This window comes from Aquarana catesbeiana, linkage group LG01 (genome assembly GCF_042186555.1).
Source record: "Aquarana catesbeiana isolate 2022-GZ linkage group LG01, ASM4218655v1, whole genome shotgun sequence".
NCBI classification, from domain to species: Eukaryota; Metazoa; Chordata; class Amphibia; order Anura; family Ranidae; genus Aquarana; species Aquarana catesbeiana.
The window spans coordinates 147,773,325-147,786,135 of record NC_133324.1 but is presented as its reverse complement, the minus strand read 5'-3'; the positions used below and the strand labels follow the sequence as shown (position 1 = coordinate 147,786,135).

Genomic DNA, 12,811 nt, shown 5'->3' with positions numbered 1-12,811 from the left:
TAAAATGAAAGAAAAAAGGTTTTGCCGTTCTTCTTTAACAATGCCCCTGTGCTCCTTCATCCAGAGTGAGGAGCTCTAATACAAGAGGCGTGTTACTGGCCAGATCATCAGGTGAAAACAGAGGAGGAAAAAGGCTAAAAAAAGGAAAACGAATGCAGCCACCCCATCTAATGACTGGTAAGCTGCAATATATTACATTTGGTTTTGGGGTTTAATACCACTTTAATATCAAACATAACTCTTTTTTTTTTCCACCAACACTACAACAAGCGTGTACAGCTGTAGGATGTGTGCTGACATGTAATACACAGTACATTGTACTGACATGAGTTCTGATTTCAGCTGAAAACACATGATCTGAATAAGATCCATAGGTGTGAATGCAGCCTAGGGCTGACCATACACTATACAATGTGATTGTACAATTTCTACCCCAAACATGAATTACAAGACGATGCCATCCACCTCCAGGCATCTGTCAGGGGGGTCCATAGTTCTGGAGAACCTACATACCGGTACCAACCATACACCTTGTCTGCTGCCCTCTAGAGGCCCCCCAGCGTTATTACAGAGGGGGTGAGGCGGGGGAGGGGTCCTACGCAGCCATCGCTCATACAATACAGAGGAGGAGAATACAGCACACTCAATAGGCGCACAGACGTATAAACATACCACGAGGGCCGTACAGTGGGCGTGGTCTTCACTAGGTCCCCACCCGTAAAGCATGCCGGGGAGTGTAGTTCTTTGACCGACTAGGTCAGCTATGTGCCTGAGCCGCGATATTCTAATGGTATTAGTTTAATAAATAAAGCAGCCGATATATCTATTAATAGAGTCCAACAACCCGACAGTTCCAAATATTTTTCCTGGCCCATCCAGAAGGAAGTAACTGCGGTGTAAGGTATACGTTCTAGAACAGGCATAGGTGAGACAGCCTGAGCGGGGTCCTGGCAGCGGCTGTGTGTCTCGGTGCCTTGTGGGAGACGGTCTTTCCGCAGTCGGCCCTGGGACAGGCAAGATGGGTGAGTGAGGCTGTGTGGGGGGAAGGCGGCCTCTGGGACCGGGGAAAGCGGCGGGCGGAGCGGGACTGACTTCATTGACATCCCCTACAGCTGGCAGAGGCGGCCCGGGGCTCCTCCGGCCGGGAGAGGTGCGGGGGCGGCGTGTGAGGAGAACACGAGGCCGCTGTGTGCCGAGACAGGGCGCCATGACAGGCCCGGATGTGTCCGTACACCCAGATCACTGCCTGTGTATGGGGGACACCCCGGAGGATCGGGGACACTGAACACCCCGACTGCTGGAGGAAACAGTCATCCCTCTCTGTGTGTGATGTACACTCTGATCACACACTATACAACCTGATTGTACAATGATCTGATCACACACACACACGCTATACAACCTGATTGTACAATGATCTGATCACACACACTATATAACCTGATTGTACAATGATCTGATCACACACACACACACACACACACACACACACACTATACAACCTGATTGTACAATGATCTGATCACACACACACACACACACACACACACACACTATATAACCTGATTGTACAATGATCTGATCACACACACTATATAACCTGATTGTACAATGATCTGATCACACACACTATACAACCCGATTGTACAATGATTGCACACACACTCCACAACCCGATTGTACAATGATTGCACACACACTCCACAACCCGATTGTACAATGATCACATGCACACGCACACCATACAACCTGGCTCGACTCCAGAGGATTAAGGTGTAATAGTTACCTTCACTCCTCACACCATTCTCCTCTCCTCTGCTCTGAGTTGTGGTTGGTCCCTCGCAGTCCTCAGACAATGCACACACTTTGGTTGTTTTTAGTTTTGGAAGATTCCTGTGATGTACATTCAGCACTGATCTCCTAGTCTTCTCAGTCTGCAGCCATTATGAAGGAAGTCCCATTCTCTATACTGTATTTTTAGTATTTTGTTTTAGGAATGCAACAGAAATGGGACTGAGAGGAGCTAAAATGAATGCAGCTGTAGTGGAAGAAGTCATGTGGGGGATTTGGATTGGTAGACTTTGCCTGTAGTTGACACATTGTTTGGGTGATTGCACTCTGGGCCCTATTTAGACAAGTCTGCTGTTCATCTGTTATAAATGTCTAAAGTACCTTTTTTTTTTTTTTTTTTTTTTTTTTTTTTTTTTTTTTTTTTTTTTTTTTTTTTTTTTTTTTTTTACAATACAGGCAAGTGCCGTGGTCTTCGTACAGCAAGAAAGCTCCGTAACCACCGACGTGAGCAGAAATGGCACGACAAGCAGTACAAGAAGGCCCACTTGGGGACTGCCCTAAAGGCTAACCCTTTTGGAGGTGCTTCCCATGCTAAAGGAATCGTCCTGGAAAAAGTGTAAGTTATGAAACTTCATTTAAATCTAAAAACTACATTGTCAACTGAAGTGTTAACAACATTGGTAACAACTGATCCTACTACTGACATATCTGCTAAAGACTGTTGGCTAAGGCTTTGCCTGCTCCTACCATCTCATAAACTGCACAGGTATGTTTTTTTTATCTCCATAAGCCCTAATGGAGAAATGCCGCAGTGGTGTACTTATAATCCTGCGAGAAGGCCACTTCTCATTTTGAGCCTGTAGAGATGCTCTGCATGTGCAGTATGTTTCAGCTGGTGAAGTTGGTTGCTGGCTGATCTGAGATCCATAGTAATGGGTGTATGCGAGGGGCATTTGGCCCCCAAGTTAAAATATGAATGTCTTATAAATGATGACAGTACTTATAGCATTGCGTTGTTCATTTTTGTGCGATTTTATGTGGCATAGTCAGGCATTCTACAGAGTTGATGGAATTGACCAAGTATTAGATGGAGAACTTACCATATTTATCGGCATAGAACACGCACTTTTTCCCCCTGAAAACAGAGTGCAAATAATGTGTGCGTGTTATACGCTGATATTTTCCCATTGGGCTTCCTTGCAGGGGGGGGCAGCGGCAAGCGCCACCGGATTACACTGCGCGGTATCTCCCACTTATTCCACTGCTGTTATACGAAGTCCCGACTCCTATGATAGACAGCACACTGGTCCAATGCCAGGACGTGTGACGACTATCATAGGAGGCGGGACATAGGTTGCTCCTATTTATACCGAAATGGGCACATGGCCCTTTTGTTAATCAGAAGTGGCAGTTTCTCTGTTCTGACAGGCAGCACAGAGAGCATGAGAGCTGGAGCTGCATGCTGTGATCTCTGCCATCCTGCTCAGAATTGGAGGGAGGAGGAAATGTTGTTACCCTGCAGGCTCTGCTCATCTAGTGTAATGTGCAGGCAGAGAGCGGGATGCGAGCTGTTTACTGACAGCTCACATCCCATACAACAGGTCACACTTGGCAGCAATCTGTGGTAGTTTGCTTGGTCACTTTGTTAGTGTCAGACCTGCCCTAATTTCTTTTTTTTCTCTGAAATAGAAACTGGCGCGGGTAGCACAGACCTTGAAACAGGTGTATCTGCTTAAGTGCCACATGCCACTTCTGACAGTTTGGTGCAGGAAGTTTAGTTATTTCCCTGGAGCTCGTTTAATTACAATATATCAAGGAACGTGTTTGTTTCCAATTCATCATCACTGTTGGAACTTATAATCATTTAAAATATAATAAACTGACATTGGAAAGTAACCACTAAATATATTTTATCCCAGAAATGCAGTCTGCTTTCCTTGACTTCACATTGGTGTGGTTGTAAGTCTTGGGCTGTAAAGTCATTGTATTGGCTTTTAAAAACTCAGACTAAAGTACATTATTTTCAGCAACATTCTTGCAGATTTCCCCCTCGAATTCAACCGGTAATCTTAAGGTTGCCTGTCACCAATATAAAACCTAAATCTGATGCTCTTTATGCTAATGTTTACAAAGGGAAATATATTTTTGGTGAGATACTCCCTAGGGGTTAATTCTAAAGGGATGCACACACTGCAACTTTCCTCCAGTGGAAGACTGCAAGAGCATCAGCTGATTAGATTGCACATGCTCTATTCAGGAACCAGACTTCCAGGGACATGCTATAACAGTTTTTTCTGCTACAAAGTTTAAAACCCTTGCAATGTACATAGATCACCCCAGGAGTGTGTGTGTGTGTTTGTTGTTTGTTTTTTTTTTGTTTTTTTTTTTTGTTTTTTTTTCCTAGAAAAGTTGATTTTTTTTTTTTTTTTTCTCCATCTTTTATTTGCCTTACGTATTTTACCTAAACTCTCATTATTTTTACAGTGGCGTTGAGGCTAAACAGCCAAACTCTGCCATCAGGAAGTGCGTCAGAGTGCAGTTGATCAAGAACGGCAAGAAAATTACAGCTTTCGTACCAAACGACGGTTGTCTGAACTTTATTGAGGTAAATCTGAGCTTACATATTCTGCTGATGTACTAAAGCCCCCTGTTAATAAAACAATTGGACCAGTTTAAAAATGCTTCCATAACTTGGCACAACTAAAACTCTTTAAAGAACTCTTCAAACACTGCTCACCTTTAATAAAAGGTGTGTTAATGTTGCTGTCCTGCCTCCTCCTCTTGCTCTGATGTCAGAGGCAGATGTGGCAGGCTGGGGCAACAACCTTACTATCAGTGGGCCCCCAACCCAGAGTTGGAAAATGGGTCTGAATAGCCTTTTTTGGTAAACCAATGGTAAGATTAGATGCATCTGTACATGTTATCTAGTATTTTTTTTTTTTTATTTATTGGGTTTGGGAAAGCTCCAAACAATCTTCTTTCATTTTTGTATCTTACTTTGAGATGTACAAGCTTACTTGTTGAGAATTCATGTGTACAGAGAGTGCTCTGTTGCTGGGAAACAGACTTGCATTAATAACCACTTCAATACAGGGCACATGTACACCTTCCTGCCCAGACCAATTTTCAGCTTTCAGCACTCACATTTTGAATTACAATTGCGCGGCCAAGCGACGCTGTACCCAAACATCATTATTTTTTTTTCTCCACAAATAGAGCTTTCTTTTGGTGGTATTTGATCACCTCTGGGTTTTTATTTTTTGCACTACAAATAAAAGTCCGAACATTTTGAAGAAAAAAGTCTGTTACAAAACTTTGTAATTAAGTTTTTCTCCTTCACTGATTGGCATTCTTGTTGGTTATGGGTGGGCATCCTCGATGGGTCTGCACTGATGATCAATGCACTGATTATCAGCGCAGACACCCCCCCCAAATCAGGAGAGCAGCTGTTCAGTTCTCCTCTACTCGTGCCTGTCAGTGCGAGTAGAGGAAAAGCTGATACACGTCATTTTGCTATTCTGTAAACAGAAATATTTGTCGCTCAGTAAGGAATTGAGGGGTTTTAGTGCGATTTTGACTTGTCGCAACGACAAAAAACCGGATCATAGGCGCAAAAGCTTTGTCTCTATACCTGGCCAACCATGAAGCAATTATGACAATGTCATAAAATTAGTCCATTAAAAAGTCCAAACAGTCCATCACTAAGGCAAGCTATTCCAAGAGCTGTAGCATTCTAAAGTGCATAGGAGATAAAAACAAGAGAAATGCTTTTAAGTGCGGTAGGACTGAATGCTTTATTATACCCCAATGTAGGGCTACTCACAAAGTAACAGTAAAAATAAGCACATGATGCTGTGATCCAGGACCCCAGGTATGAAGAGGGCCGTGGGAGCTGCTGGTGCTGCCTGATGTCTTATAGATATCCCGGGGGGGTGGAGAGAGCTGGCTAATTTCCTTCCCATTCCAGTGGACTGCAATGTAGGACAAGGTGATGTAGATCAGGACCAGAATGCAATGTGTTTCGGAGCATGCGCTGTGCCACAGTGGGGTATGCGTGCACCCTTAAGCATAGTAACATATAATAGTGCAAGACCTTTTTAATAGCCGGTCTGAAATTCCCTGCCGGCCACTGGAATAACATTGACAGAAGGAATATATATATTGCATCTAAGAACAAGGACTAAATGGCATAATCTCATACATTTTTAAAGTGTGTATGTGTGTGTAAAGTCTAATTGTATAAATAGTGCTAATAGTCTCAATTGATATATACATCCACACTAGAAATCATCAATAAATGGATAAATATTTCATATGAGTGGGTAAAGGTAGAAGAGAACTAAAATTTGAACTAAATTAATTGGTAAAGTGGAAGGGTGGGACAGGGATATGTAAATTATGGGGCAACAGAAAAAAAGTGAACAGTACACCGGCAGCCCCGGATTACAAACATCCGAGTTACAAATAACTCCTACTTGCAAATGGAGGGAGACAACAGGAAGTGAGAGGAAATCTACCCCTAGGAAGGGACATTCACTCCTGTAAGAGTTATCAAAAAAGCTTCATCACCAATCCTTGTTTCCACAACAATCTAAATTTTTCAAAATACAGGGGACACAGACAGCAATACAAATCTTGCCAGGGTGTTGTCTGTCTTACCCACTCAGATGAAATGTTTATCCATTTATCGATCAATTTCTAGTAGGGGTGCTGAAATTAATCGTTGCATCGATGCCTCGTGATTTGGGTGTCCCCGATGCGGCATCGATGCATAAGGACCGGAAAATCGATTGCAGGTGACGTCATGACTGGCCCCGCCCCTCCTGGGAAAGCGCTCGGAGCGTATTTTTAAAACGACTTTATTTTAATAAATGCTGTGTTACAATGGATGATGTGCCCCGCTGTATGTGCTTTTTTAAAAAAAACTCACTTCATACCAAATTTCACAGTAGTAGGATACATGTGACGCCCGTCCTGCCCCTTTCCGCTCTCCTGAGTCCTGACGTCAGCGGGGAATTCTCAGCCCCGCCTGCCTCTCCTCTGATATGATAGCTATAGTCAGCGGGCGGGGCTGAGAATTTCCCGCTGACGTCAGGACTCAGGAGAGCCGAGAGGGGCGGGGCGGGCCAGGAGTCACATGAGCGGGATGTATTGTACTACTGTGAAATTCGGTATGAAGTGACATCGTTTTTAAAAAGCACATACAGTGGGGGCACATCATCCATTGTAACACAGCATGTATTAAAGTAATTTTAACAGTAAGAGTACCCATGTGTTTGTACTGTACTTACACCTCTCGCTCCGTGCTGACAGGTCCCTGGCTATCCTGTGCACATTCCACTCCTAGTGTGCTGGAAGGTGCAAACAGGAATGCCAAGGAACTGTCAGCACCAGTGGTGGCCCGTGCATGGGGGGGGGGTTAGTGAAGTTATGGCTGTGTTTGATGGGGGAGGTTTGGTATTTTTCAGTTTGTTTGTGCGCCCCCCAAAAATTTTGAGCACCAGCTGCCACTGGTCAGCACAGAAGACAGTACAGGGAACTTCACAGGGCTGTTTGTCATCTGTGGATTCTATCCCTTCTGACCTCCAAGCAGCAGTGTGTGTGAATGCCTGTACCCTGTAGTGCACCGGATTAGTGCACTTTAAGGGAGTGAGGTTATTTTTAATTCAAAGCAGAGTTCCAGTCAATTTTTTGTTTATTAAAAGTCAGCAGCTACAAAAAAAGTATCTTCTGACCTTTAATAAAAAGACACTCACCTGTCCCACAATCCAGCGACGTGGCCAACCAAACCCTCCCTTCTCTCCCCTGCCCGTCCACAGCGCTGGCAACACTACTATGGGCATCCGGCTGTGACGGCTTGCAGCTTCACAGCTGGGTGCGCGTGTCTCACTGCACTGTGTATAGCCGGGCAATCTTTTGGGAACTGTGTGTCCCAGAAAATTGCAGGGTGGAAGGGCCGCCTAGGCGGCCCAAGCGGAAGTGGGAGCTCGTCAGTAATCGTGATGCACGCTGAATCGAATTGTTGACCAGGTAATCGAATCGTGAGACCAGTGAAAATGCACACCCCTAATTTCTAGTGTGAATTTATAGATCAATTGAGACTAACTCTTTGAAAATAGTGTTTTTTTTTTTGTTTGTTTGTTTTTTTTTTTTGGGCTGGAGCTACACTTAAAAAATGTCACCTCGTCCTACGCTGCTATCCACCGGATTGGAAAGGATGCTAGCCAGCTTCCTCCTCGCTCCTAGGACATCTACAGCAAGATGTCCGGCAGCAGCTCATGCGGCCCCTTTTAGTACCTGGGGTCCTAGATCACAGCATCATGTGCCTGTTTTTACTGTTACATTGTGAGTAGCCCTACATTAGGGTATATTAAAGCATTCAGTCCTATTGCACTTAGAGGCGCTTCTCCTCATCCTTTATTTTTTTTTTAATTTTATTTAATTGAATCCACTTCTTGCAGTGACAACTGTCAGATTTTTCGCTTACTTTAACCGCTTGCTGACTGTATAACTTGCATGTACGGTGGCAAGGCAGCTCTCCTGCGCCAGATCAGGTACTGGGTAGGGGGAACACGCCCCCGGCAACTTGGCTGGGCTGTGATTATACACAGCACATGTCAATCAGCGGGTGCATGCCAATGGATGACCACCGGCACCTGCCCTGTGTCAGGAATGCGCATATGACAGGGCTCTGCCTATGTAAACACGGCAGAGCTCTGTTCTCAGCGGGGAGGTAATGGAGTTTTTCACCGCGAAGCAGGGACTAAAATCCATCTCTTCCCTAGTAAAGCACCTCTCGTAGTACACAAACGCTGGCTAGACGCACATTTAACCTTTTGATCGCCCCTCATGTTAACCCCTTCCCAGCCAGTGTCGTTAGTACAGTGACAATGCATATGTTTAGCACTGATCACATTCGTGATTCGTGTCACTGGTTTCCAAAAGGTGTCATTCTGTCTGCCGCAATATGGTAGTACCGCTATAAGTCGCTGATTGCTAGTTTTAAAAAAAAGAGCATAAAATATTGTGGGGTATTTATTTATTTTTCTTTCAAAATTGATGGATGATCAAATACCACCAAAAGAGAGCTCTATTTGTGGGATAAAAAGGACATACATCTGACAATTTTGACACATTTTTGGAACCATTGGCATTAATACAGCATTAATCAGTGTGATTAAAAATGCATTGATTACCGTAAAGTCACTGGCAGTGAAGGGGTTAACTGTTCCCTGGGAGGTGATTCTAACTGAAGGGGTAGGGGACTAGAGGAAGTGACAGATTGTGGTTCCTAGCTAATAGGAACACACGATCTGTCACTCCTGTCAGAACAGGGAAGTGTCGTGGCCAGCGGTCATCGCGACTGTCGGCCACGAGCATTGGCACCCCTGCTGTGCAGCGGGTGCGCGCCTGCTATCCAGACCCCGCGAACCAACGTACAGTTACATGGTTTCGCGCAGGGGAGCCAACCTGCCGCAGTAAAACTGGAGGCTGGTCCAGAAGCGGTTAAAGAGGAACTTGACTCCGAGGGTTGAAGGGCAGGGCTCAGCCCAGAACCTGGGGTGCATGGATAGCTTTGGTGTTCTCAGAAGAACCTTTACAGATACCCCTTTTGTTCCTGGGATAAGTGAGAATGTTTAATTTATATTGTTGCTGGTGCTTAGTATTACTGGGAGTTTGTGTAAGCCATTCGCTTAGATAGTTGGCAGCTGTGCCTAAACAATTCCTAATTGTTCTTTCCTGTGTGTGTGTGTGTGTGATGGTTAGAGACTGAAGAATCCCATACAAACACAGTGAATTGTTTCTAACCACAGAATGGAATGGTGTGTTTTTTTTTTTTTTTTTTTTTTTTTTTTTTTTTTTTTTGTTACCTGCGTTTTTGTGAAACCACACTTCCTAACAAAATTTTATTTTGCGAAGGGGGACCAAAAGAGTTCTAGGCAAAAGTTTGTAATTGCATTTGAGGAACTGTAACATTTGTAAACAGTCAATCTGCTCTTTCTCTTTAGGAAAACGATGAAGTGTTGGTTGCTGGATTTGGTCGTGCTGGTCATGCCGTTGGTGACATTCCTGGTGTGCGATTCAAGGTTGTCAAAGTAGCCAATGTTTCCCTGTTGGCCTTGTACAAAGGCAAGAAGGAGAGACCAAGATCATAAATGTTTGTCATTTGTTTAATAAACCTCATTCACAACTTAACTTGTCTGTAAGTCTCTTCACCATTCTCACTATGTAAAGTTCATGACTGTATTCAACACAATGGACTACAAAACTTTAAAGGAGAACTCCTCCAGGAATTGCAGCATTTTAAAATTTGCTGGACTTTAAAGGGTTAAGTCAGGAGGTGAATGCCACCTTGTGGATTTATTTATTTTTGTTTCGATTTTTACTGAGTGCAGGGAATATAGCCATCGCCGTACTCCTGACAGCACCATCCCTCATCTCTACTTGCCTATTCATGAATGAGACTGCGTCATGTAAAGCCATTCACAAAATACAAAGTATTCTGTAAATGGAGAGGGCAGGGGTGGACAGAGTTGCTGCTGTTTAGCAGATTGCATCCCTCCTGTCAGGTGCTGGGATTATAAGGATAGTTTGCAAAAATGTAAATGGTAAAATCTTGCATTTGTCTTGCTAGAAAATTTATTTGAAGCCTCCCCCACCATTTTCTGAAACTTGAGAAACAGTTGGTGGGTGTTGCAATTTTTGCCATAACATATTTTGTGAAGCGGCTTCATCAAATTTTCAGGTAAAAGCACTTTAATTAATTTGAATTTTGTTGCAGCGCTTCCCATTCATTTCAATGGGCAGGGATGGTGTAGAAGCGCTGTATACAGCTCTCCAGTGTGAAAGCACTCGGGCTTTCACACTGAGGAGGCATGAGAGGTGCTATTTTTAGTGCAAAAGCGCCTCAGTGTGAAAGGGGTCTTAAAGGTGGATACCAAACCTGTCATGCTTAAATTGTGTATGCCTGTGGAATGGCAACAAGCTACAGTACCAAAAAAAAAATCTTCATTGGTTACTTTATCAGGTTACTGTACCATTTTAGTTGAGTTGCCCAGATCTGGCACTAGAATTATTGCTCTTATTCAGACATTGATGATCCTTCCACATGTATAACAATCCATGCTATAACAATCCACACGACCTCTTTAAAGGGTATGCTCTTCATGAGGGGTGAAGCCTGTACATGTAATAGGCTTGGCAATGCGGATATGGCATGACAGGGTTTTTCATGTACCCAAATGCCATATGGAATCTGCAAGATCTGTCATTGGTTCTCTCGGACAAGGGGAATTTCTGGCATCAGTGAACATAGACATTGTCTATCTACACATTTGCCATATTCCCCTCAATACGCTTTCTATAGTGTTTTTTGGAGGGTGATCAACTCTTCCAATTTGTAGCACTACCATTTGTGCTCTCAGCACCCTGAGCCTTCACAAAGGTACTTGCCCCACTTCCTGTTCTTCTGTAGACCCATAGTATTTGTCGCAGGGTATTTGGCTGACCACCTGCTGAAGGACTCTTCAGCCATAACGGTTTGCCATCATTCAAAGGACGATTCAGTTCCTTCCATCCTTTGGCTGGCTAATCAACTTCTCTAAAGCCTGGTACACACGGGCCGGATCAACAAACGGTCCAACATTTGGCCTGTGTGCACATCAGCCTCCCTGACAGAAGCCAACTGAAAGGCTGGCCTCTTCCTTTAAATGTGCATGCTGGAAAACCAGCATACGATTGGTACTGGCATCCAAGCGCTGACCGGTGTTCTGGCAGTGGAGGGAAGGAGGCAGTCCTTAGTTCAGCAAACTCCTCAGGCGTTCGTTTTTTTTTTTTTTTTTTTTTTCCCTCTCCAATTTAGCATGCTAGGTTTAACGGAAAAAAAGACACGATAGTGTGTACCAGGCTTAAATGAAGTAAAAGGTGATTGAGGAGCAGCAATTGATCACCAGGATGCATCTAATTATTAAATTCACTTCCCTAAGTAAAGATGTACGTCTCTGTGCCCAAATGCATATGAAACAAAATAATTTAACCAGGGACAAAGCTTTGGTAAAAAATCCATTTGGAATGCCTAAGTAACTTCTTTACCAAGGCTTTGTCCCTAGTTAAATTATTTTGTACTTGGGTCCCGCTCCACAGTGTCTTGAGTACCTGAGTCTAACTTTGTGCATAGCTCAAGCAGAGAATCTTCCTTCTACCAGAAAAGATTGCAGTTTGCTTCTGCATGAAGGTTCTGAGACTAATGGTAACCTCTTTTCGAGGCAGTTCACGCCAGGTCACTTTAGTGCACCATCATCGCATTGTAGATTCCCAAACTGTCCAGGAGAAATGGTCTTCAGGTGTTGAGGTTATTTGTAGCTCAGCCTTTCTTTAATGTGGGCCTGAGCATGCTAGGGGGACAGGTATCTACCTTATCCATTTTTTTTCCTGAAATCTCACTTATTAAAGATTTTTCTTCAGAGTTGTTCATATAAACCCCCGTGTCACCTTGGGATCTCAATTTGGTGCTCCTTGTACTTCAGAGATCCCCTTTTGAGCCAAAAAAAAAAAAAATTTAAAGTTACGTACCGGTAACATCTTTTCTTGTAGTCTTTTAGGACAGCCACTATTGAGAGAGAGTCTCCTCCTCTTCCTGTAGGAAACACTGCGCCAGCCCATAAAACTCTCACTTTCCCTGCCAGACCTCAGTTTTTACAAGATCACCTCCGGTCAGCTGGGGAGACACAAGAACACATTAATAACATACCATTTAATATCATTATCATACTGCGTTCTGGTCTTTAATAAGACCCCCCCAAGCTTAGGGTGGGTAACTAGGGCTGTCCTGAGACTACAGGAAAAGACGTTACCGGTACGTAACTTTAATTTTCCCTTTACGTCATTCAGGACAGCCACTATTGAGAGGATAATCGAGCACTTACCAATTAGGGTGGGACTACAGCTTGCAGAACTTTTCGCCCAAAAGCCTGCTCACCTACCGCCACCAGGTCCACTCTGTAATGCTTAACAGAAGTGG

At 43.9% G+C, this 12,811-nt stretch overlaps 1 protein-coding gene across 1 annotated transcript; it reads left to right on the top strand.

The window, feature by feature from the left end:
* The first annotated feature begins 866 nt into the window (after positions 1 to 866).
* RPS23 (ribosomal protein S23) lies at positions 867 to 9,987 on the top strand. The gene is made up of 4 exons (XM_073624452.1): positions 867 to 1,022; positions 2,248 to 2,407; positions 4,276 to 4,396; positions 9,801 to 9,987. Exons 1-4 carry the CDS (start codon positions 1,019 to 1,021, stop codon positions 9,945 to 9,947), a joined length of 432 nt encoding a protein of 143 aa, XP_073480553.1. The 5' UTR covers positions 867 to 1,018; the 3' UTR covers positions 9,948 to 9,987.
* Positions 9,988 to 12,811: the final 2,824 nt, after the last annotated feature.

What these genes read in the sequence shown, in the direction of transcription:
- RPS23 (XM_073624452.1), top strand. An exon ending in GGAATCGTCCTGGAAAAAGT is followed by an intron (nt 2,408 to 4,275) that starts GTAAGTTATGAA and finishes TTATTTTTACAG; the next exon opens with TGGCGTTGAGGCTAAACAGC. An exon ending in GTTGTCTGAACTTTATTGAG is followed by an intron (nt 4,397 to 9,800) that starts GTAAATCTGAGC and finishes CTTTCTCTTTAG; the next exon opens with GAAAACGATGAAGTGTTGGT.